The 24,971-nt window shown below is 40.8% G+C and overlaps 1 protein-coding gene across 4 annotated transcripts in view; it reads right to left on the reverse strand.

The window, feature by feature from the left end:
* The window catches only part of Kif15 (kinesin family member 15), a 78,657-nt gene that overhangs the window by 42,988 nt on the left and 10,698 nt on the right, over window positions 1-24,971 (reverse strand). For all 4 annotated transcript variants that reach the window (XM_087187105.1, XM_087187106.1, XM_004835063.3 and 1 more), the window contains exons 6-16: window positions 24,718-24,815; window positions 23,385-23,564; window positions 18,171-18,380; window positions 12,214-12,339; window positions 11,946-12,068; window positions 9,507-9,630; window positions 9,314-9,390; window positions 8,763-8,972; window positions 7,710-7,887; window positions 6,149-6,290; window positions 4,734-4,875 (exon numbers count right to left, since the gene is read on the reverse strand). In XM_087187105.1, coding sequence (XP_087043231.1) covers window positions 4,734-4,875; window positions 6,149-6,290; window positions 7,710-7,887; window positions 8,763-8,972; window positions 9,314-9,390; window positions 9,507-9,630; window positions 11,946-12,068; window positions 12,214-12,339; window positions 18,171-18,380; window positions 23,385-23,564; window positions 24,718-24,815 — 1,610 coding nt within the window. The remainder of the gene's footprint in view (window positions 1-4,733; window positions 4,876-6,148; window positions 6,291-7,709; window positions 7,888-8,762; window positions 8,973-9,313; window positions 9,391-9,506; window positions 9,631-11,945; window positions 12,069-12,213; window positions 12,340-18,170; window positions 18,381-23,384; window positions 23,565-24,717; window positions 24,816-24,971) is intronic.

A 24,971-nucleotide genomic window follows, 5' to 3' on the forward strand; every position in this document is an offset into this window, starting at 1 on the left:
AATGAAACTTGGTAAGTTGATATCTAACTTTATACAAAAAATTAAAGTATGAGAAGAAACATCTCTCTATCCAATATAAAACTACATTATGAACGTAACAGGGCATGCTGTTTAAAACCATACTTTAATTCTTTTTTTTCGTACTGGGGATCAAACTTGGGTCCTTGCACTTGCGAGGCAGGTGGTGGAACCACTGAGCTAAATCCCTGGACCCCATACTTTAATTCTTTAAAAAAAGAAAAAAATGATAGAGCTTTCAAGAAAACAAGGGAAATATCCAGGCTCTCACTCATACCCCCCAAAAAAAAACAGATAAGAGAAACACTTACTAGAATCTGAATGGCAACTGCAACAAGCACGAAGTCAGAGTAAACGTGGGACACATGTCCACATAGGCAGGGATTCTGCACACAAGCACAGAGCCTGCTGCAAGGTGCTGAACTGAGCCTGGTACCCCAAAATGCACTGGGGGTCCTTCAGGGAAGCTCAAGGCTCCCAGGCAGGTGCACATCCTGGCAGAGGCAAGTGAGATGCCCTTAGGACAGTGACACAGTTGAGGCCCACCGGGTACAAGAAGAAATGAATTCATAAGTGAAAACTGGATAAAGTGGGAGAAAATATACCACCTGAGTGAGAGTGAACAAACAACAAACAGCACAGACTCCAAGGACTTCCTATTCTGGAGTCATCAAGTAGATTATAGAAATGTTAAGAAATAAAAGATGCTATTAAAAATAATGAGCGAAAACCAAGCCATTATTTAAAAATGACCAGGCAGTTTTGAAAAGGATCTGATAGAATTACTAGAAATAAAAAGTATAGTTGTTAAAATAAAAAGTCAGCAGGGGTGGGCCGGGGATTTAGCTCAGTGGTTCCACCACCTGCCTCACAAGCACAAGGTCCCAAGTTCAATCCCCAGTACCAAAAAAACACACACAAAAAGAAAATACATGAAAAGATAATGACAGTAGTAGTAGCCAGTGAAACACAAATTAAGGCCACATTGAAACAACATTTTATACCCATTACATTGACACAGTTAAGTTTCCCCATAAGGGTACTAGTGAGGATGTGGCTCATTAGAAATGTTCATGTTGGGCCGGGGATTTAGCTTAGTGGTACCTCACCTCCCTTACAAGTGCAAGGTCCTGAGTTCGATTCCCAGTACCAGAAAAAAAAAGTAAATTCAACATGTTGAAAGTGAACAATCTGGTGAGTACACATCTAGCGAACTACTGCTGCAGTCAAAGCAGTGAAAATGTCCGACACCTCCAAGTTTCCTCCTGCCCTTGCTATCGGTCTCTGGAGGGCTCTGCCTGCTGCCCATGCTGGGCTGTCTGCTCTTCTCTCCCTGATCCAAGGACATCTGGGCCAGACTCAGGTTTGCCCACCAGAGTGGATCTGGAAGCCCTCTTTCTCAATTGTCTATGTAATATTTGAAACCATTTTTTTTAAAAAAAAAATGGATGGGGGGCTGGGGATTTAGCTCAGTGGTTCCGCCGCCTGTCCTGCAAGCACAAGGTCCTGAGTTTGATCCCTAGTCCCAAACAACAACAACAACAACAACAACAACAACACAACAAAAAAATTACATAGATGGGAGTTACAAAGCCTGATAATAAAATGAACACTTAAGGGCCAGGGATTTAGCTCAGTGGTTCCAACGCCTGCCTAGCAAGGGCAAGGTCCTGAGTTCAATCCCCAGTACCAAAAAAAAAAAAAGAACACTTAAGAGAAAAAAAGAAACAAATGAAAAATGAACCTACTCCCCCAGATTCATCTATGTTAAAGAATGTAACTAGTCCATTTTTACTGCTATGTAGTTGTGGGAATACACTATATTTTATATAATCTCCCAAGATAAACATTTGTGTCATTTTCAGTTTTTGCTTTTGTTTTGTTTTTCCTTTTTCCTGGTACCGAGGATCAAACTCAGGACCTTGCACTTGAGAGGCAGGCATGGTGCCACTGAGCTAAATCCCCAGGCCCAAAGTTTTTGCTTTTAAGAATAACATTTCAATCAGTTCTTTCTTTCTCTGTCTCTTATATAAAATGCAAGACTCTCTCTACAGCATATACTTAGAAGCCGAACTGCTGGGTTGTGGGGTTTATGCATGTTCAGCTTCACAAAGTAATGTCAATTTATTTTCCAAGGTTGTTGTAAAATTTTGTCCCACCAGCAACATGAACATTTCTTTTTCTTTTTTTTTTGGTGGTACCAGTGATCCAACTCAGGACCTTGCACTTGTAAGGCAGGTGAGGTACCACTGAGCTAAATCCCTACCCTGTTGAGTTTAAACACACATAGTTTAACGTACTAATAAAGCTATTAAAACCAAAAAATAAAAGAGAGGTTGAAGTCAGGCTCTTGTCCCACCCTGCCTAGGCAGATTAGGCCATTTCCCTCCCAAGCGGAGAGTGAAGGTGAGGAGCCCATACTCCCTGCCCCACAGGCAATTCCCTCCTTTTGGGAGGATAAGTATGTGCGTTTTGCTTCTTCCGGCCTAATAATGACTCCCCACTCCTCACAAGGTTGTATGAATTATTTGTCATCCACTGTTGAGTGAGGGTCATCAGATACTTTATCACTTGTGAGTTATCTAGAATCAATATTGAACGAAGAAATATTTGAGTGTGTAATTCTAAAAGCGTTGTGAATTTGAAGGAAAAATAAAATGAATGTTCCTTTTCTAAATATTAAAAATAAAACCATGCTTTATTAGCATGTGTATAGTCAAACAAAATAGTGGGAAAAAAATAAGTTCAAAAAAAGCTAAACATTTCTACCATTCAAAAATGAAATAGCAGATGCATGGCACCCCTGTGTAAAAACAAAAATAAAGGCACAAAAAAATTAAAATAAAAAGGTCTCTAAGACTGGCTACATCAAAATCTTAAGCTCATGTAACAGAAGCACCACAGGCAAAAATGAAACACAAGCAGTGTGACATGGAACACACTGGCAGTGTGCACAGCCAACAGACTGTACAGGAGAATGCAAATCCCAAGAAAACGATCAACAGCCAGTAGAAAATGGGCTCTTTCTTCAAGGAAAAGCAGACAAAATGAATATAAATATATTTGACCTTCACTGGAAATGAAGGAAGTGAGAATCAGAATCTTAATCTCATTTTGCTCCCAATCGATTGTCAACTGGTATAGAACCTGAGGACCTCAGGGAGGGGGCTGGCACTGGGAGAGGCCGCACACGTCCCCAGAGCCCTCCTAGGAAGACCATCTTCCAGCAGGATCCAAGCCAGAGAACGTGTGCCCTGGAAACCACCTAACACTGACAGTCATCCGAATGGTGCAAAGTTGGGTTTACAATGAGGTAGCACTCTAGGAACTAGTTAGTATGGAAAGACCTGAGGCAGATCACGATTTAACAAAGACTACAGAAGAATGACATATGCAGGTTGACTGCAATTTTTTTTTTTTTTTTTGGATACTGGGGATCGAACTCAGGACCTTGCACTTGCAAGGCAGGAGGCAGAACCACTGAGCTAAATCCCTGGCCCCAAATGCAATTTTTTTTAAAAAAAGGAAAACAATAAACTATAAACAATGGACCTAATTTGGCACTGGTGCTCAAAAGGAAGTGTAGCCTTGGTGTGTGTGTGTGTATAATTTCTTTCAGACAAAGTGAATATACTCATTAAGTATTCATACAATTAACTACAACAAAAGATCTGAATTCTAAGCCTCTCTTCACTCTACAACTCTACTGTGCTAAGGGGCCAGTCAAGATTACAAAACATTTGGCAATATTCTGCAAGTATTTTCATGTCCTACAAATAGTTTTTTAAAAAGGAAAAAAAAAAAGAAAAGAAAAACGCTGGGCATGACAGTGCATGCCTGTAAGCTACCTGGGGGGCTGAAGCATGCAGATCCCAAGTTTGAGGTCACCCTGAATAACTTTGGAGGATTCTGTCTCAAAATAAAATTAGAAAATGGGATAGGAACACAGCCCAGAACTCCCTGGGTATAATCCCTAGTACCACCAAAAATCCCCCCAAACCTACCTTTATAGAAAAAAATTACCAGGTAAAAACTGTGAAATATCCTTGCAATAGATTCTTATGCAGCTGCCAAAACTAACCAAAAATTAGAAAAGCAAACAAAAACAAAAAAAAGCCTTTTCTCCCTTTCAGACATGGGGCAAACTAAAATCATTAAGTTAAACAAAGCTGTAGAATGACATGTATATTGTGCAACCCTGTGTGTAAAATAAGAAAATACGAAGTGGTTATCAACTTGGTGACACTAATGGCTTTCAAAGAGGGACCCCGACTGAAGGAAAGAGATCTGCCATCGCCGACCTTTTATACTCCTTATAATTCCCTTGTTTAGGGTTCTCTGCCTGTAGGGTTTCTGTTCTACTGCAAGCTCAGTGCACATTACGCTACAGCAACAGCTACCATTAATAGGGACCTCTCAAACACCAGGCACTTTATCAATGACTGCATTTATTACTGTAAAATCCCTGCAATTAGATCACCTTCACCCCCAATTCAGAGAAAAGAAAGAAGAAACCCTGAGGTCAATGGCAGAGGAGAAGGTGATTCCAAATGCCATATTCTTTGGTCCCCAGCCCTACCAAAGGGTGTACACCAGAGCACCAAGGCACTTTCTGCAAGGGATGGCACTGCTATTTGAAGATGGAGCCCGCAGGCTTCTCCAGTAATAAGAGAAATGTATGACTCCAAACGGGAGCACTGCTTCACATATCCTACCTTAAGTGTTTCAGCATGGATTTTATTCAGTTGAGAAACTTCTTGCCGCTTGCAGGCTTTTGTTGCTTCTAAGAGGTTTTCAAGATTAAGGTTTGCTTTTTGCAAAGACTGAAGCTCTGATTCCAATTCTAGCTGCTTCTTCCTAAAGGATATTGTAAAACTGAGTATTCCAGGTAATAAATAACGTCAAACATCTGCAAAGTACTTTACAGCTTATATTTACACATAACTTTATAACTCTTTAAATCAGAGATATTCTCTTAGATCATTACCTTTTCATTATCATTTTCAGGCTAATAAAATATGGCTCAGGACTGACAACTATCTAAGGTATGCAGTTAGCTGACAGTAAAGCACAAATCCAAAGCCCAGGGGTCCATGACAGTATCATTTATATCAGGTTTTGTTTTCTTTGGTACTGGAAATCAAACTCAGGGCCTTGTGCCTGCCAGGCAGGCGCTGCACTGGTGAGCTATATCCCTGGTCTCCATATCACATTTTTTTTTTTTTTGTACCAGGGATTGAACTTGGAACCTTGTGCTTGCGAGGCAGGCGCCAGAACCACTGAGCTAAATCCCTGGCCTTCTATATCACATTTTTTTTTCCATTAACTTTATTGGTACATTTTAGGTATAAAATACAGTTACATTCATCATTGGAATCATGTTCTATATCACTTTTAAAACAAACACTTTTTTATATTTAGGATAGGATTAGTCTTCGGCATATCAATGTGGTTTATCTTTTCTTCTTTCTTTTTTTGTACCAAGGACTGAACTTGGGACCTTGCGCTTGCCAGGCAGGCGGCAGAACCACTGAGTTAAATCCCCGGCCCCAATCTTTTCTTCTTTTATACAATGAGTATTAAGTAAGAATATTAACAAACCTATAATTTTTTTTTTTTTTTGGTACCAGGGATCGAACTCATGACCTTGCACTTTCGAGGCAGGCGGCGGCACCACTGAGCTAAATATCTGGACCCCAAACCTGTAATTTGTAAAAATCCCTATTTAGTTCATAACAACTGGGATTTAAACGTGATAAAGAGACAAAATTTGCTATGCAAGTTCAATTGACACACATCTCTACAAGAGCACTGTTTAAACGTTTGATCGGGCCGGGGATTTAGCTCAGTGGTTCTGCCGCCTGTCTTGCAAGCAGAACAATCCAAGTTCAATCCCTAGTACCAAAAAAAAAATCCAAAAAACAAAAATAAATGTTTGTATCATCTCGTTCATTAGATACACAACAGAGGTGAAAGACAAAAGGCCCCTTTCTCTTCATGTCAAAACAAGTTAGTTCTTACTAGGAGTTTCATATTGAAAGTAAAATGCCCAATGAAATTCACAATATTAACACTACAGCAAATCAACACTGTAAGAAAATGGATGAGTATAAATGTATTTACACTTTACCGAGTTAGTTCTTTGAATTCTTCACATTCCTGCTTTGAATTATTCAGCTCTGTCTGAACTTGCAGGAGCTGTGCTTTTAACTTCTCAACATTTGTGAATGAACATGGTTCTCTCAGAGCTTTGGGAGAAAATTCCTGCTGACCTGATAATATGGAAACAATCTCAGTCTTTGAAAGAGGAAAATAAGAAAACACACACACACACACACACAAACACACACATGCACATATGTGCATGGCTCTGGTACTGGTGACTGAACCCAGGGCCATCTCAATGACCTACATCCCCAGGCCTCCCTTTTGTATAATAATTTCATTTTGAGATGGAGTCTCGCTAAGTTGGCCAGGCTGGGCTCAAACATGTGATCTTACAGCCTCAGCATCTCAGAGTGCTGGGATTACAGGCATACCACACCATGCCTGGCTACAAAACACATTTTTTTTTTTGGTACCACAGATCGAACTCAGGTCCTTGCACTTGCGCAGCAGATGGTGAAACCACTGAGCTAAATCCCCGGCCCCAAAACACATTTTTTAAGTACTCTGACAGCCATCAATGTGGATGCACAAAGAAGATACATAAGGGTTCATTGGAATATGGACTCTTAAATAAAAAGGCCTCATCAGGAGATGCAGGATACAGCGCAGTGTGCCAAGGAGGGTTAGCGGTCATAGTCAAGAAGCAGAGAGGCTGCAGGATGGAGATGCAGAGTCAAGGCAACACCTCTCCATCCAGACAAACAATGGATGGTGACAGGTGCTGCATGCATGATGCTGGATGGAGAAACACAATAGTGCGGACTCACAGGAACGAGCATTAGCAGCCAATGTGAGCAGATGATGAATTATTTAGAAAAGAAAGTTAAGCAGCAAGGGCAGCAAGTTGAAAGAACCTGTTATCATCTAACAGATAGAAAACAGACTTCAGGGACTCCTTTGAAGACAGAACATCAGAGTCCACTAAGTTCCAGCATGGGAAAATACTGTGTAAATGTTGTTCAGTGAAACACACATTTAGAAACTGGTTTCAGAAATTACCATGAGTATCTCTAAATGGTAGTTAGTAAAGATGCTATTGAGGCCAACAAAATACAGAGTACTGTAGGGAAAAAGAGAAATGTGAGTACTTTCTTGTTATAATCATTAGCCTACATGATTTACTATTCTGTGATCTTTTTCTTTTTGTATTGGGGATCAAACTCAGGACCTCGTGCTTGCCAGGCCGGTACGGCACCACTGAGCTACATCCCAGCCTATTCTGTGATTTTTAAAGGAAAAAATTTAGCAACTAAATTCCTTTATGTAACATAAAACAGTATTTGCATAAGAAATTAGCATACCGGGTCTGGAGGCTAAAATGAAAACTAACTGGAAAGCACTAAAAATGCCCTTTAAAACAGTCCCTCCTTGTGCCAGGTGTGGCAGCTTCTACTTATAATTCCAGTGCTCAGGAGGGGAGGCTGAAGCAGGAGGATAGCTGTGAGTTTAAGGACAGTTTGGGCTACATAGTGAGATTCTGTCTGAAAAAAACCCCATCCTTTCTTAGAGGAATCATTTCTTACCTTTGTCATTTCTCTCTGTGTTGGATGCTTCAGAAAAAGCTTTTTCTAGTTTGGCAATGGTCTGGGCATCCATTTCATGGACTCTCTTCACAGGCTCTGATAATCTCAGTCTTCTATTTTCCTCCCTGAGGGAATGGTTTTCCATGGCATACTTTGCAACTCTGGGGTGGTGCTCTATCTGTGGCACACAATAATCACACAACTTTACGCATTTACAAATACATCCATCCTGCTCTGCTGCAACCACTGAGAAAGCACCTGGCCTTTGGGATCAGGCTGAAATATGCATATCCGACACGCTCTTTATACTAAGTTGTCTGACTCTCATCTAGGCACCTGGGGAGCCAGCACAAGAGTGTACAGTGTGGCAGGGTCTCACACAAAATCAACACATCGAAAAGAATGAGGGAACCTTCTGTCCTCCCAGATGGAAATGCCCTCAAGACACATTAACTGAAAGGGCAAAGTGCAGAACAGTGTAAAAAAATTAAGAGTAAAAATATTTATCCTGTGAGTTTAAGGATGCATTAAAAACTCTGGAAAGTGACAAAAAAAAAAAGCTGTTAACACAGTATTTTGGTTTTTTTTTTTTGTTGTTGTTTTTTTTTTTTTGGTACCAGGGATCGAACTCGGGTCCTTGCGCTTGCACAGCAGGCAGCGAAACCACTGAGCTAAATCCCCCGCCCTATTTTGGTTTTTTAACTAGGTGCTTTTGTTTACCCCATCATCCTCCCCAGAAAAAGGGAAAACAACAAGGACAGAACTTGAAAGGCTCAAGTCTGAAGAGTCTGCTGACTTGGGTGAACACAACTGCCCACCAGGGGACTCTGTGTGACCAGCCCTGCCTGAGCGCCAAAAGGTAACATCAGGACACAGTCTTCTCTTTTTCCTTCAGGGATAACTGCTTTGGGAAGGGGGGAAAGGAATCAAGCAAACCATACTGCCCAATTCATTTCAACCATTCCCACTGTATTAAAGAGCAAGCACCTGGTGCCAAAATTATGCTCCTTTGACCTGCTTTATCCCAAGAGCCTGCACATGCCTCGCACTCACTTGTTCTCGCAGTGTCTGAATCTCATCCCTTAATTCCGAGAGCAGACGGTCCTGCTCCTCGGGCAGGAAGCTTCCCGGGGGTTCCTTGAGGAGCTTCTCCAGGCGCACGATGTAAGCCTCTCGTAACTTCACAATCATTTTATAAGACTGAATAAATTTTTCCTTTTTGAGGATGAGGTCTTCTGATTGGGTAATTTTTTCTACCAGAGACTTAAGAAATTCAGTTTGGTTAAACATGAAAAATAAGCTTCCCTAAATTTCCACAAACCCAGCAACAGCAACAAATACTAAGAATTTGATCTTAAATTTTAGATTATGACTTGATCTTTTTTTTTTTTGGTACCGGGGATGGAACTCTGGTCCTTGCGCTTGTGAGGCAGGTGGCAGAACCACTGAGCTAAATCCCTGGCCGGCCCCATACGATTTGATCTTAAATAGATTTTCACAGCCTTCTTTTACTTCCTTTGTCAACCTACTGGTATTTCACCTAGTACAGCACTAAAAACCACAATGAAATATCTTGAATCCCCTTTAACTTTTTAGTTTCCTACCTTCTTTTCCTGTTTGGATTTCTTAAAGAGAAACATTGCCTCCAGGAAACACTCCTTGTATCTAGTCTTCTCTTTAACTGATCCAGTAAGAAAGAGAAAGGAGGGAAAATGATTACTTCTAAAATTTTAAGACCAAGAGTTTATCTACTCACTCCTGGTCCTTCTCTGCTGAAGGGCCTTGTGCTCCTCTTACCTCCAGGTAGGAAGCTTTCCAGGGGTGTCTGCCCAGAAGCGAGCTGGGCTAGCTCTTCTCGGAGCCGCTTCACTTCAGCTTGAAGCTGGGTCACATTCCCCTGGGAGTCTTCGTTCACCACCGCCTGTTCCAGAAGGTACAAAGGATTAGAGGGTTGCTTTCTGAGTTTTGTGGTCCTATTTACACTTGTTTGTATGTTTTGGAGTGATGAATATTAAACAAATCTGCTTCCATCTCACCGCATGGTCAGAAAGCCACTGGAATCAGTGTGTGGGAAGAGGCAGGCTTCCTTTCCTGTGCTGTGGCCTAGAGCAGGGATGGCAAAGCTTTTAAGAGTTTTTAACAATGGGTCACCCCTCAGATCTGAGTGTGTTGCCCTAAGACTTCCTTCCCTGCTACAGAGACTCCAAGCTCACCTTCCTACTGCAGGTAATGACACCTGGCCCCATACAAGAAAGAAGAGTGAACATCTAAATGCATGCCATGTCCCTCAGCCTTGGTTCCCAAGGCTAGCCCGGCAGCTAAGAGCACAAGGACCTGCAGGGTGGGCCTGTGCCCCATCAGCTTGGCACCAACAGCCCTCTCCGAAGCAGCCTTTGTTTTCTAACAGACCCTCCTATGCTTATATCTAGACACCCCCCAAAGCCTCATGCACTCATGGGGGGACTTCTGAAGGGTACCTGCACATGGGGATGCTGCAGCTAAATGTGTTGTCAGGAGGTGGGGCAGGTCAGGAAGGCAGGAGGTGTGGCCTGGTGGGGGTTCATCTCCCTCCCCCATGTCTGCCTTCACTCTCTGCTTGCTGACTCCCAAGACACGCGCCATTCTTCTCCACTCAGGGCTTTTCACCTTGCCTATCTGCCTTAGTCACCAACTACGGACTAAAAACACCAGCCAAAATACATACATCTCTCCTCCTTTACTTTGAGGTTTTGGGTATTTTGTGACAATAGCAGCCCTCCTGGAAGGCAGGGTTGGTATCTGCATTTCATTACACTACATGGCATTTTCCTGTTATTGAAGAAAGGTCTTGTTAAGAAGACCTCTAGAAGATAAAATGGCCCACAAGCAAACGTGCCACTGTGGTATGGGGAGGCTGCACACAGGTGGAGACAGCGAGTACATGGGCACTCTCTGCATTTTCTGTTCAATTTCACTGTAAATCTAAAACTGCTAGAAAAATCTATTGATTACAAAAATACATTTTTACTGTTTTGTTTTGTTTTTTGGTACCGAGGATTGAACTCGGGTCCTTGTGCTTGCACAGGAGGCAGCAAAACCACTGAGCTAAATCCCCAGCCCCAAAATACATTTTATTGTTGTTTTTTTTTTTTTGGTACCAGGGATCAAACTCAGGTCCTTCTGCTTGTGGGGCAGGTGGCGGAACCACTGAGCTAAATCCCAGGCCCCAAAAATACATTTTAAGAAGGCCCACAAAGGGCCAGGGATTTAGCTCAGTGGTTCCGCCGCCTGCCTTGCAAGCGCAAGGACTCGAGTTTGATCCCTGGTACCGGGGAGGAGGGAGAGGAGAGAACCCACAAAACCTATGTGGGTAATAACAAGTGCTAATAGGTAAACATCAATCAGGCCAAAGGGGAATAATCGGGTGTTGCAGCTATGATAAATCCAACTGCTCAGCAAGGACAAACAATGACAATCCAAGGACCAGTGTTCTTGTCTCACAGCCTACCTGTCCCCGTGGAAAAATGTGAATGGCTTAGCCGTCAGCAAGTCCCTGACACCCAAGCATTTGTCACTGACAGGTGGCAGGGGCTGACTGTCGACAGTGACTCTACAAAGCTTCTAGTTGGGAACAGAAGCTGTTATCCAAGAAGCATAAAGCAGTCACCACCTTGCTCTTACAAGAAGTTTTCTGACTCCAAGTGTATACCAATATGGAAGCAGCTTCTTGCATGTCAAATAAACTATGGAAGCCTTGGTGATGTAAACAACATAAAAGGCAGAACATGTCAATGTTATCAAAGCACTTTCATACAATCCCCCCTACAATACACATCACATATGTGCGAGGGGAAGGCAGACACGGGCACACAAACACCAGACTGCTAGCACTGTGCAGGTAAATATATTTACTCTCCAACATAATAACAAAGGAAAAACTTTGCCTGAAGAAAGAGCAGCAAAACAACAATGCCCATAAGACATAACCTAGCTCTCAAATTACATGAATGAAATAGAATAGAAGGCCTGGGGTGCAGCTCAACAGGACAGTGCTTTTCTGTGGCATATGTAAGGCTCTGGGTTGAATAGCCAGCATGGTAGGGGTTAAAGAGAAACCTTGCATACAGTTAAGATAAGCTTTTATAGAGAATAAATAAGTTATTGGCAATATTAAGGCAATAAAAAAATGGTATACTTAGAGCTTAACTATTTTCCTAATTCACTTAATACAGCATAGTGTATAATTGGGTGTTTTACCTTATTTTTAATCAGTTTGGCTCTCTGAGCAAAATTAAGTGTTGATAGAGTTTCTCCAAAACACCTGGATCCAGGATGAACATTTGCAATTATAGCTGTTTTGGCGTTCCCACCAAGAGAGTCCTGTTCAATGACACGAGTGACAGACATTTTTAGGAGAGAAATCACAAGATCTTTTTAGGCAAAGAGAAGATATACACTGGCCACCAGCGCTGAGACTAGGGTTAGTGAGGACAGAAGAGGCCAGGTGCCCAGGCATTGACATTACCCGCAGCAGGAAGGTGAGCTTAGAGTCTCTGTAGCAGACATGTCTCTGTTTCCCATTCCCCACATCAACCAGTGCGGTAATCACTTGTCCCAGGCAGCTCAAGGATCGATTTATGTTACCTGCTTCCTAAGGCATTGGAGAAAAGAATACAAATTTAGATGTGCCAGTTACTTTTTGATGTTTCAAGCTAAAATAGATCTTGCAGGTGACACTATACGATGGAAAGATGATTCAGGGACAACAGTAGTTAAAGACAATTAACTTGAGCTAAAAAAGAGTATGTTCAACCACCCTCTAACCTTTCCCTGTTACTCTGGGGTTTTTTGGTACCAGGAATTGAACTCGGGACCTTTCACTTGTGAGGCAGGCACCGGAACCACTGAGCTAAATCCCCGGCCCTCCCTGTTACTCTATAACTGGAGAATGGTGGGGAAACAGACAGGAGGAGCTGTACTTCAGCTTTTCCCAAGCCAGTCACAGGCGAGCCTTGCGCCCGGCCTCGAGCTACAGCTCCCAGGCAACCACTGATCGTGAGGGCCAATAACCAACCCTCCACAGTGTACTGCCTGGACCACCACTGGCCACGACGTTCAGCAGGTCAGGTTCTTTGGACTTGAGCATTTCCAATGAACAATGGGTTTACTGGAAAATAATCCCAGTATTGTGTTGAGAAACATTTAAACATGCTATTTTCTTTTCTTTTCTTTCTTAAATTCTTTCATTGGTACATTTTAGGTATACGTTTACATTTATCATTGGGTGCTTGTACCTGTACATGATGCATCTTGGTTATTTTTTCCCCCATTACCTGTGCGCCCTTCACCCCCTCCACCCTTCCCTATTTACACAGACTTTGTCTCCATTTTTTTCTCTCATAATTTTTCCCTTCCCTTCTTTCCTTTCCCCTACCCCTCTCACTTCCCCTACCCCACTTTGGACCTTTTCTTCCTATTTCACATTATCAATTATTCGTTTTAATCCTTATTTACACTTTCAGTTTCTCACACTAGAGAAACTATTCAGGATTTACACTGTATTTTCAGTGTGTTCTATTTATTTCACTTGAGTATGGCCTTGATATGCACCCATTTAGCTATAAACATCTCTAGTTTCGCATTCTTTATGGCTGAGTAGTACTCCATTTTATAAAAAAAACAAACACATCTTCTTTATCTAGTTTCCAGTTGATGGGCACTTGGGCTATTTCCAAGCTTTAGCTATTACAAACTGTGCTGCTATAAACATATACTGTTGTGGTATGATTCTTTTAATTCTTTTGGGAAGATACCCAGCAGGGGAATAGCTGGGTCAAATGGGACCTCCAGCCCTAGTTCTTTGAAGTATCTCCATACTGATTTCCAACAGTGGGTGCACCAGTCTACATTCCCACCAACAATGGAGAAGGGTTCCTTTCTCTCCACACCCCCACCAGCATTTGTTTGTTTTTTTGGTACTGGGGATTGAACCCGGGTCCCTGCACTTGCGCAGCAGCGGTGAAATCATTGAGCTAAATCCCTGGCTCCACCAGCATTGGTTATTGGTTGATTTCTTGAGAGCAGCCATTCTTTCTGGGGTGAGGTGGAATCTCAGTGCTGTTTTCATCTGCATCTCTCAAATGACCAGTGACGAACACTTTTTCATATGTTTATTTGCTGCTTTTACTTCTTTGTCTGAGAAATGTCTGTTCATTTCAGATGCCCATTTTTGAATTGTGTTTTTTAATTTGGGGGGGGTCTGATTTTTTTTCAGTTATGTATTCTAGATAGCAGTCCTTTGTCTGAGGTACAGCTGCTAAAATTTTTTTCCCATATTGTAGGTTGTCTCTTAGCTCAGCTGGTGATTTCTCTTGCTGTGCAGAAGTTTTTTAATAAGATGAGATCCCACTTGTTGATTCTTTGTGCTAGTTCCCATGCTACTGAGGTTTTGTTCATAAAGTCTTTTCCTATGCCAGTGTCTTTGAGAGTTCTACCTATATTCCAGTAAGTTTAGTGTTTGTTTTAATACTTAAATCTTTAATCCACTTCAATCTTAGTTTGGTGCATGGTGATAGATATGGGTCTAATTTTAATCTTTGGCAAGCTGAAATCCAGTTTCTCCAACAACATTTATTAAATAGGCTATCTTTCTTCCAATGAGGGTGGTTGGCTCCTTTGTCAAAGATGAGGTGGCTGAGTATGTCTGGAGTTATTTCTGCATCTTCTAATCTATTCCACTGATCCTCGAGTCTGTTTCTTTGCCAGCACCATGCTATTTTTATCATAGTAGCTTTGTAGTAGTTTCAAATTGGGGATTGTGATACCTCCTGCCATGTCTCTGTTGCCTAGAATTGATTTTGGTACTCTAGATCTTTTCTGGTTCCAAATGAATTTTTGGATTGTTTTCTCTAGTTCTGTGAAGTATATTTTTGGAATTTCAATTGGCATTGCATTAAATCTACACAGTAGTTTTGGAAGTATGGCCATTTTCACTATATTGGTTCTTCCTATCCAGGAGCAAGGGATGTCTTTCCATTTTCTTTTCTTTTTTTGGTACTGGGGATCAAACTCAGGTCCTTGCACTTGCAAGGCAGGCAATGGAACCACTGAGCTAAATCCCCAGCCCTTTCCATTTTCTTTTATCCTCTTCAATCTCTTTTTTTCCAGAGTGCTGTAGAGGTCTTTTTTTTCAGTGTAGAGGTCTTTTGCTTCCTTTGTTAGACTGATTCCTAGACATTTCATTTCTTTGGATGCTATTGTAAAAGGAATTGTTTCCCTAATTTCTCTCTCTGTAGGTCTGTTATTTGTATATAAAGAAGGCTATTGTTTTTTGAGTGTTGACTTTGTATCCAGCTACTCTACTGAATCTGTCAATTAAGTCTAGAAGTCTTTTGGCTGAGTTTTTTGGGTCTTTTATGTAAAATATCATATTGTCAGCAAATAATGACAGTTTCACTTCTTCCTTTCCTATCTTTATTCCTTTTATTTCTTTCTCTTTTCTAATTGCTGTGGCTAATGTTTCCAGAACTATATTGAACAGGAGTGATGATAGTGGGCATCCTTGTCTTTTTCCTGATTTTATTGTGAAAGTTTTATTTGGGTTTTTTTTTTGGGTACCGAGGATCAAACTTGGGTCCTTGTGCTTACGCAGCAGGCAACGAAACCACTGAGCTAAATTCCTGGCCCCTTTAGTTTTTGACCATTTAGTATTATGTTGGCTGTAGGTTTTTCATAGACAGCCTTAATCAGGTTGAGCTAAAGATTTCTATTCCACTTTTTTGTAGGGTTTTTATCATGAATGGGTTTTGGATTTTGTCAAATGCTTTTTCTGCATCTATTGAGATGATCATATGCTTTTTGTCCTTGGCTCTGTTAATATAGTGTTTTACATTTATTGATTTACATATGTTGAACCATCCTTGCGTCCCTGGGATAAATCCGACTTGGTCAGGGTGTATGATCTTCTTGATGACCCTCTGTATTCTGTTTGTCAGTATCTTGTTGAGGACTTTTGCATCTATGTTCATTAGGGAGATTGGCCTGTAGTTCTCTTTTTGGATTGGGTCTTTTCCTGGTATTGGAATCAAAGTAACACTTCCTTCCAGGAATGAATTTGGAAGTATTGCTTCCCTTTCAATTTCCTTGATGAGTTTAAAGAGTAATGGTGATAGTTCTTCTTTAAATGTCTTGTAGAATTCAGTAGTGAACCCATCAGGACCTGGGGTTTCCTTTGTTGGTAAATATTTTAATTTTCAATTTCACTTATTGTGATTGGGGTGTTTAGAATTTTTATATCTTCTTCATTTAACTTTGGCAATTCATATGTATCTAGGAATCTGTCCATTTCTTCTGTGTTTTCCATTTTATTAGAGTACAGATTCTGGAAGTAGGTATTGACGGTCCTCTGGATTTCTGCTGGGTCTGTTTTGACTTCATCTTTTTTGTTCTTAACTGCATGGATTTGAGCCTTTTCTTTCCTTTTTTTGATAAGGTTGGCTAAAGGTTCATCAATTTTATTTATTCTTTCGAAAAAAAAACTCTTTGATTCACTGATTTTTTTTGTATCGTTCTCTTAGTCTCCATTGCATTGATTTCTGCTCTGATCTTTATAATTTCCTCTCTTGTACGAGCTTTGGGTTTGTTATGCTCTTCTTTTTCTAGGAGATTGAGGTTCTGCATTAGGTTATTTGAGTTCTCTCTGTTTTCCTAATATGGACATTCACTGCTATGAATTTCTGGGCGTAGAACTGCTTTCATTGTGTCCCACAGATTCTTGTATGTTGTACTGGCATTATCATTTACTTGTAGAAACTGTCTAATTTCTTCTTTAATTTCCTCTGTGACCCATTGGTTGTTCAGGAGGGTGTTATTCAATTTCCATGTGTTTGTGGGGGTTTTTCGGTTTCTTATGTTATTGGTCTCCAATTTTATTGCACTATGGTCTGATAAAATACAGGGGATAACTTCAATTCTTTTACATTTACTTGGACACAAACATGCTATTTTCTTAAGCTACATATCTTGATAGAAACATGATCCTTGGTCTGGGGATGCAGCTCAGTGGTACAGCACTTGCCTAGCATATGCAAGCTCTGCATTCCATCCCTAGCATCAGAAGAAAAAAAAAAAATTGCTGCAGAACATGAGCTTTAGGTTGTTTGAAACTGCCTGAGAGCTTGGGAGACGCAAATCTTACTCTTTTCTTTTTTTCCCTTCTCCTTTGCAGTGTTAGGGACAAGAGTGAGGGCCTTGTGCATGCTAGGCAAGACCTCTACTAAGCTACATTCCCACACCTTTTTTGTCTCGCTAAGTTGTACAAGTTGGCCTCACACTTACAACCCTCCTGTCTCAGCCTCCCAAATAGTTAAGATTCAAACCTCACTTTTTTTTTTTTTTGTGGTACCAAGGATTGAACTCAGGACTTTGCGCTTCGGAGGAAGGCGGTGGCACCACTGAGCTAAATACCTGGCCCTCAAACCTCACTTTTAATGCAAAAAATAGGTCTCTCCTCCACCATTTGACTCTTCTCCACCAGTTCACATATACCCTAAATTACAGAACCTAGACCTATTTTAATAATTCACATTAGAATTACTCCTAGGCTAGTACCTCAGCCTGATGCGGCTGTGGTGGCTCAGAAGGTCTGAGTTTTTTTCATGAAATCACTAATTAGCTCAATACTTTTCAGTATTTCCCAAAGTCTGGAAAGCTGAATGCAAACTGGGCCTCAATGATCTGGGCCACCTTGGCACGTACTCAAGCTGGAATGCCAAATACCAAGCTCATTCTACACATGCATAACAACCCTTAAGATGCCATCTTACTGGTACATGCCAGTAATGCCAGCACACTGGGAGACTGAGGCAGGAGGACTGAAAGTTCCAGCCCAGCCTCAGCAACTCAGTGAGAACCTTCTCACAATAAAAAATGAAGGCCCTGAAAAAACAATTAAAATTAAAATTAAAATTAAAAAAAAAAAAAAAAAAAATGAAGGCCCTGGGCTGGAGATTTGGCTCAGTGGCACTCGTGCCTGCTTCACAGGCACAAGGTCCTGAGTTTCATAGCCAGTACCAAAAAAAAAAAAAAATGAAGGCCCTGTGTTCAATCCCCAGTATCGCCAAAAAAATAAAAAATCACCTTATTGGGGATGTATTGTATTCTACTATCCTCTAAGAAAATCTCTTGAAATTGCAATGACAGTACAGAAACTACTTCTCCACCATTCCCCCAACCGGCCCATGAGATGCCCTGCTTTCTCCCATTGCTTCTTATACCAGTCTCCCCTCTGGTAAAGACTAAAGTGTTCTTGTTACTGACAGACTTGCCCCATCTCATTTATATTTACTGTCCTTTCATCACAACAAAAACTGTTCCTTGCAGATAGCAGCTATTTATTTCCTTGCAGTCATCACCATATTTAGTGGGGAAATGACTTCCAGAAGGAATTCACATACAAGCCGAGGGCCACAATTTCATGCTCACCTTCAACCTCACCCCTTCTGCATGGGTATCTTTTTGCCTTTCAGATCCTGCTAAGTCCACCAGATTGAGTTGGGAGGTCCGGATATTCACAATCTCACTGCTTTTTTGCATGGACTCTATTGTGATTGTGAAGACTGCATGAGACCTAGAGGATTCCCGATTCATTGATGTTGATGCCACACGCCTGTTCCTCCATCCTCCAGACAACACCTAGGCAAAAGGAAAGCATGCTGCAAGAGGCTGCAACAAGTACCCTTGAGATAAACTTAAAACATAAAACACGAACACAAGAATCACTCATTCAAAAAAAAAAATACTGACATATAATGAATTATTTACTTTCACAACATGTACACAAAACGTATCTGCTTTCTGGAACACGGGTGGGGAACACCTATGGCCTGGATGTTGTTATCCAGCTTTGAGAGATGCTGTATGATTGCAAGTTCCAAGTGGAACATGTTAGGGCTACATAGTGTGTTCAAGGCCAACCAGAGCTACATAGCGAAACCCTGTCTCAAAAAACCCCAAAAACAAGTGGTACCTATTAGCCACCAAAATCAGTGGGAAATCTGCAAATGGTGGTGAGAAGGATTACTAGCATCGAAGAACATATTTATTTTTCTTTCCTTCTCCATAACATGGAAGGAGAACAAATAGGAAGTTAGAAAACATAGGATCGGAGCCAGGGATTTAGCTCAGTGGTTTTGCCGCCTGCTGTGCAAGCGGCAAGAACCTGAGTTCGATCCCCGGTACCAAAGAAAAAAGAAAGCATAGGCTCTAGAATTGGTTTTGCCATTCTCTATTTGTGTTAATGTAAATCACAAAATCTTTCTGATTCCCTTTCTTTGTCTAAATAATCAGTGTTGGACCAAAAAAAACTTTTACATTAACTTCAACCACAGTTTTATTAGGGTTTTGCTCCCGCCAAAAGGTATGATTTCCCTGTCTATGTCCTAGGACAAGCAGGATACTTGATGGTCCAGCTGCAGGCTCTGGAGTCAGGTGACCATGAGTTCAAAACCTCACTGCTTACAAGCTATGGTCTGCAGATAGCTGAACCTTTCCCAAGGCACAGGCTCCATATTGGTAAAATGAGAATATGGGTACCTACCCCATAGGGATTCAGTGTGAGGTGGGGCCTGAGATCACAGATTTCTAACAAGCTTGCAGCTGATGCTAATCAGCTGAGAACCAAATTCTGAGCAACATGATCACAGTATGTGTAGGGTATAGTGGGCAAATTACAATCTTTATCTGAAAGAGTATACTGAAAATTCAATGAAATAATATACACAGAAGCCAGCACAGTTCGTGGTTATATACTCAATAAATACTAGCTGTTATAAGCCTCTCTACTCACAAGACACAATACAAAATTAAATCTGTCAGTGATGAGGATCAAATCCAAGGCTTTACGCATGGTAGTATTTCACCACTAACCTCTATTTCCAGCCCATAAAATTGAAATTATTTTTATCTTTTATATTTCAATAGTATTTTATGCTTCCTTTTCATAATACTAAATATCAAATCAATTATGACATATTTAATGTTATAAACATTAAAAGTTCCTCAAACACAAGAAACATTCCAAAATATTATCCAAAAAATGCAAGATATAAAAGTAGTACACTATACTATTACTTACACAACATAAAGGAAAAACAAATACAAGCACACTTGCATGGATACTTATACAAAAATTGAAATACAAACAAAAACCAAAGACCAAAGCCAAAAATACTTGATATTAAGACATTAATTCTTCCAAAAATGTTTGACAGATTCAACACAACCCATTAAAAACCCCAGCAGCCTTTTGTAAGTGATAATGAAAAGAACCAAGAATAACTAAAGTAACACTTAAAAAGAACAAAGAGGAGTCACCATACTTTATCATAAGACTTAGTACTGAACAAGAAGCTATAATAATTAAGACAGATTTGTATCAGTGAAAAGAGAACAGGCTATAGAAAAATCAAGTGACTTTCACCAAAGGTACAAAGACAAGCCAATGAGAAAAAGTTATTTTTCAACAAATCATATTGCATACTAGATCAAAAACAAAGGGGCAAGAAAAAAGAAACCACTGAATAAAACAGACAAAAAACACTAAGCAGAAACCAGTCAAGATTATCGACATATCAGTGTAAACTAGATAGGATACTTTGAATAGTGGATTAAAAATACAGCTACAGGGTTTACAAGAAATACTTAACAACATTAAGACATAAAAGTACTGATGGGAAAAAGGACTGAGGATGTAGCTCAGTGTGAAGGACCTGTCCCCAGTACCACAAAAAATAGAGGAAAACAAACAAAAACCTGTAACATTCTTGATTTTGTAAAATAGTTAGCAAAGTAGCAAATTATGGTACTAAAAAAAGCAGGACTCAAAATCAACTGCATTTCTTTGCACATCAGACAACATGCAATTTACTAAAAATGAGAAAAGCAATAAAAAAGGTATATTAAAGTTAACAAGAAATATATAAGACTTTTGTGGTGAAAATTATTAAAATTTTATCACAAGATATTAAAAACCTAAAGAAACAGAGACATACCATGTTCATGAATGGAATGAGTACTATGAAGGTGTTAATCTCTCCAAACTGGTCTCTAACTACAATCCAATTGCAATCAAAATCCCCCCATTGAGCGTAGACTGGTGCAACCACTGTTGAAATCAGTATGGAGATATCTCAAAGAACTAGGATTAGATGTCCCATTTGACTCATCTATTCCTCTACTGGGAATATTCCCAAAAGAATTAAAAGAATCATACCACAGTGATATATGTGGACTCATGTTCATAGCAGCACAGTTTGTAATAGCCAAAACTTGGAAGCAGCCCAATTAATTGCCCATCAACTGGAGACTGGATAAAGAAAATGTGGTGTTTTTTAATAAAATGGAGTACTACTCAGCCATAAAGAATGAGAAATTAGAGACATTTATAGCTAAATGGATGTACACTGAGCCGATATTAAGTGAAATAAATAGGACACACATGTGTAAATACCAAATAGTTTCTCTGGTGTGAGAAACTGAAAGTATAAATAAGGACTATAAGGTAAAATAGATAATGTGAAATAGGAAGAAAAGGTCCAAAGAGGAAGGGGAAGTGGGAGCAGTTGGGGAAAGGAAAGAAGGGAATGGAATTAATGTGAGAAAAGGAAAAAAATGGAAACAAAGTCGTTGTAAATAGGGAGGGGTGGAGGGGGTGAAGGGAGGGCAAGGGAATGGGAAAATGATAAGAACCAAGAGTAATTATGTAAAGGTGCAAATTTTCAATGATGAATGTCATTGTATTATTTACCTGAAATGTACCAAGAAAACTAAAAATAACAAAACTCACCACGACTTTGTGATTATGTGTGTAGACACACTGGGTTACATGTAAAACCTACTGCTCATTGAGGAAGTCTCAATTTTAAGTCTGAATCAGGAGGCTTGTTGAAGACAAAAGAACAAATTAATAATGGACTATTGCTGTGCATGGTGGTGCATACCTGTAATCCCAGCACTTGGGAGGCTGAGGCAGGAGGATCTCCATGAGTTTAAGGCCAGCCTGGGCTATATAGCAAGTTCAAGGACAGCCTGAACTACACAGCAAAACAATTTCAAAAACTTAAAAAATAAATTAAAAAAAATGATTACATAACAGTAAAAATAAATAAAATATATCTTTATAATGTAATATACATTTCAGAATTAACTTAAACTAGTTGAGTTAAAAAAAAGTCAAGCTGGGTGCGGTGGCACAGGCTTATAATCCTGGCATTTGAGAGGCTGAGGCAGGTGGATATTGCCAGGAGTTCAAGGCCAGCTTAAACTAGTGAGACCCTGTCTCAAACAAAAATCATAGAGGGCCAGGGATTCGGCTCAGTGTTTCTAGTGCCTGCTGCACAAGCAGAAGGATGAAGTGGAAGGATCGGAATTTGATCCCGGCACCAAAAGAAAAAAAAAAAATCATAGAAGGCTAAACCCTAACCATATATTTCTTTTTTTTGGGGGGGGGGGGTACCAGGGATCGAACTCAGGACCTTGTGCTTACAAGGCAGGCGATGGCACCACTGGGCTAAATCCCCGGCACCCTAACCATATATTTCTTAAAATTCCAAAAGAAGGAACACGAAATAGTAATACACATGCACATATGTGATTTAAAAGAAGAAAAGGACGCCATTGAGCACTGTGCTTATTTTGGGGGCGGCACCTGGGACGAGAGGCAGGGAGGAACACACAGGTAAATAGGAGAGGGTCATGTGGGTCTTCAATTGCCTAAGGGGCTCCCAGTGTTCACTTTGGCATCATGCTTGCTAACCTACATGCAGGTGGCAATATTTCATACACACTAAATACATTATAAAACTTATTTAAGGGCCAGGGATTTAGCTCAGTGGCGCCACGCCTGCCTCACAAGCACAAGGTCCTGAGTTTGATCCCCAGTAGTGGGGTGGGACACGACACACGGACGGACTTGTTTAAAGTCAGTTGGTCAGATCAGATTCCATAAAGTGAGAATATTTTTATAAATTCCTGTCAATGGGTTAATCTGTCCTGAGCCCAAAGCTCAGAGCTGACTTTAGACTCACGACAAGCCAGCAAAAGCAGAAAGAAGAAAAGCTTGCCGGCAAAAGGGCTGCACCCCAGGAGCATCTCAACAGGCAGCTCCCAGGAGAGACAAGAAAAGGGACATGGACACTAAAAGCTCTCATTGCCAGGCCATTTCCCAATTAGCTACACAGCACCAAAACAAGAAGAATATTGACTTTTTTTTTTTTTACTTTTAATGAACATTTTGTACTAAGCCTTCACAAACTGTTTTTGGGTGGGGGACGATACTGGGGATGGAACTCAAGCCCCTGCACTGTCTACCACTGAGCTACATCTTTAGCTGCCTTTTTAAAGTTTTTTTTAAATTTTGAGACAGGCTCTCACTAAGTTGCCCAGGCTGGTCTTGCACTTGTGACGTTCCTGTCTTAGCCTCCCAAGTGGCTAGGACTATAGGTGTGCACCACTGCACTTAATTCAGTTCTTATTCTTTTTTTGGTACTGGGGATCGAACTTGGGACCTTGCCCTTGCAAGGCAGGTGGTGGAACCACTAAGCTAAATCCCTGGACCACAGTTCTTATTCTTTCTGAGCCTGAGATGCTCCAACAGCACACTGACTATCTGAACATCAAACAAGCGCTCACAACAGGTACCTGATAGGCCTCGGCAGCTGAGGTGACCACCTGCTCTGCTGCACCAACGACAAAGACCCCCTTCTTGATGTGCTCCCGTAAGTACAGCCCGGCCGACGCAGACTCCAGCAGGTCATGGATCTGCTCATTGTAGATCTCGATGAAGGAGCACTTGCAGAGGAAGCTCTTTCCCGCACCAGCCTGGGGAGATAAGCTCATTAGGTGCATCACTGCCCTGTGTCCAGCCCTGGCTTTCCCATGAGTTGCTTCAGTGCATAAGTTTCCTACACAATTATCCTCTAATGCTGAATACTGTGATGCTGAAAAGTCAGTGAGAAACGTCTAAATAACTAGGTTTAACACATCAGGACACTCGAAAGCAGCATCACACTGGCCCCAGGAGCCCTGGAGGTTTGCACAGATGCCTCAGAGCCAGTTCACAAACACAGGCAGTGAGCAGTCAGGAGGGCAACTCCACTGTCTGACTTCTAGTGTAAGACAGACCAGTGGTGGCGAATCTATGGCACAAACAGCTGGCTGTTATGAAAGCTCTAAAGGGTTCGCCATCACTGAGACAGACTATGGACTTCCTCATGAAGTTTTATTTGAAAGGAGTATTATGTCTTTTAAAGACTGAAGATAATCCATGTAAAAGATTCTCTACAGAAAAAAAAAAAAAAAAGATTCTCTACAGGATTTTTAACCATGGGATTACATAGTACCAAACTTATTTATTTCACTGCCATGCAATTTGTCTAAGTGCAATGTTAGTAACAGTTTCTACAAAGAAGTGGTAAAGCAATTTTCTGTATGAATTCCCTCGTACACAAGTAATGGTACACACAACATGGAGGGTTCTTAAGCCTGGAATTCGCCAAGCTAAAGAAGAAACATATTCTCAGAATGGCCCAGCCTGAGGCTGGTGAGAGAAAAGACCACATTGTAGGCAAAGAGCCACATCACTACCAGGTGTCATGAGGGTCTGGGGACAACTGCAGTCACCAGTGAGCGTGGGCTCAGGCAGATGGCAGGGCTTCGTGTATCTGTTTTCCTTGGCTGAGAATTTCTTTATACTTTCTCTTAAAAAAAATCGTTTGAGAGCCCAAGAAACAGTATTTTCTTCTTTGTAAGTGAGCAATCTGGGTAAAGGAAGATGCACACTTTACAAACCAAAAACTCAATGAAATTGAAAGCAAAACTCCCAGAACCTGTAATTGTACGTGAAGAATTCAAAGGGTTTTTTTTATATCACACTAGCCGGTCAACACAGTAGGGTACTGCCCACACCTTCTGTTGTACATGAGCTAACCCTCAAAACCCGCCATTTCAGCAAACTCTATTTTTACAGTCTTACCTTTTCTTTTTCGCGATCAATTAGGGCAAACAAATATTCAAAGCTTCGTGGGATTACTCCTCTCAAGTTATGAGAAAAATTATCAGATTCAGATGGTCCTAAAATAAATGAAAAGCCTGTTGATTTTTATTTTTTGGTACCGGGGATTGAATTCAGGTCCTTGTGCTTGTGCAGCAGGCAGTGTAACCACTAAGCTAAATCCCCAGCCCAGCCTGTTGATTTTCATGCTATCCCAAGTCCTCCAAAGTGGCAAC

This window comes from Heterocephalus glaber, unplaced genomic scaffold, assembly GCF_053883595.1.
Source record: "Heterocephalus glaber isolate CG9 unplaced genomic scaffold, H.glaber_assembly_v1.0 deba00001504, whole genome shotgun sequence".
Taxonomy (NCBI): Eukaryota; Metazoa; Chordata; class Mammalia; order Rodentia; family Bathyergidae; genus Heterocephalus; species Heterocephalus glaber.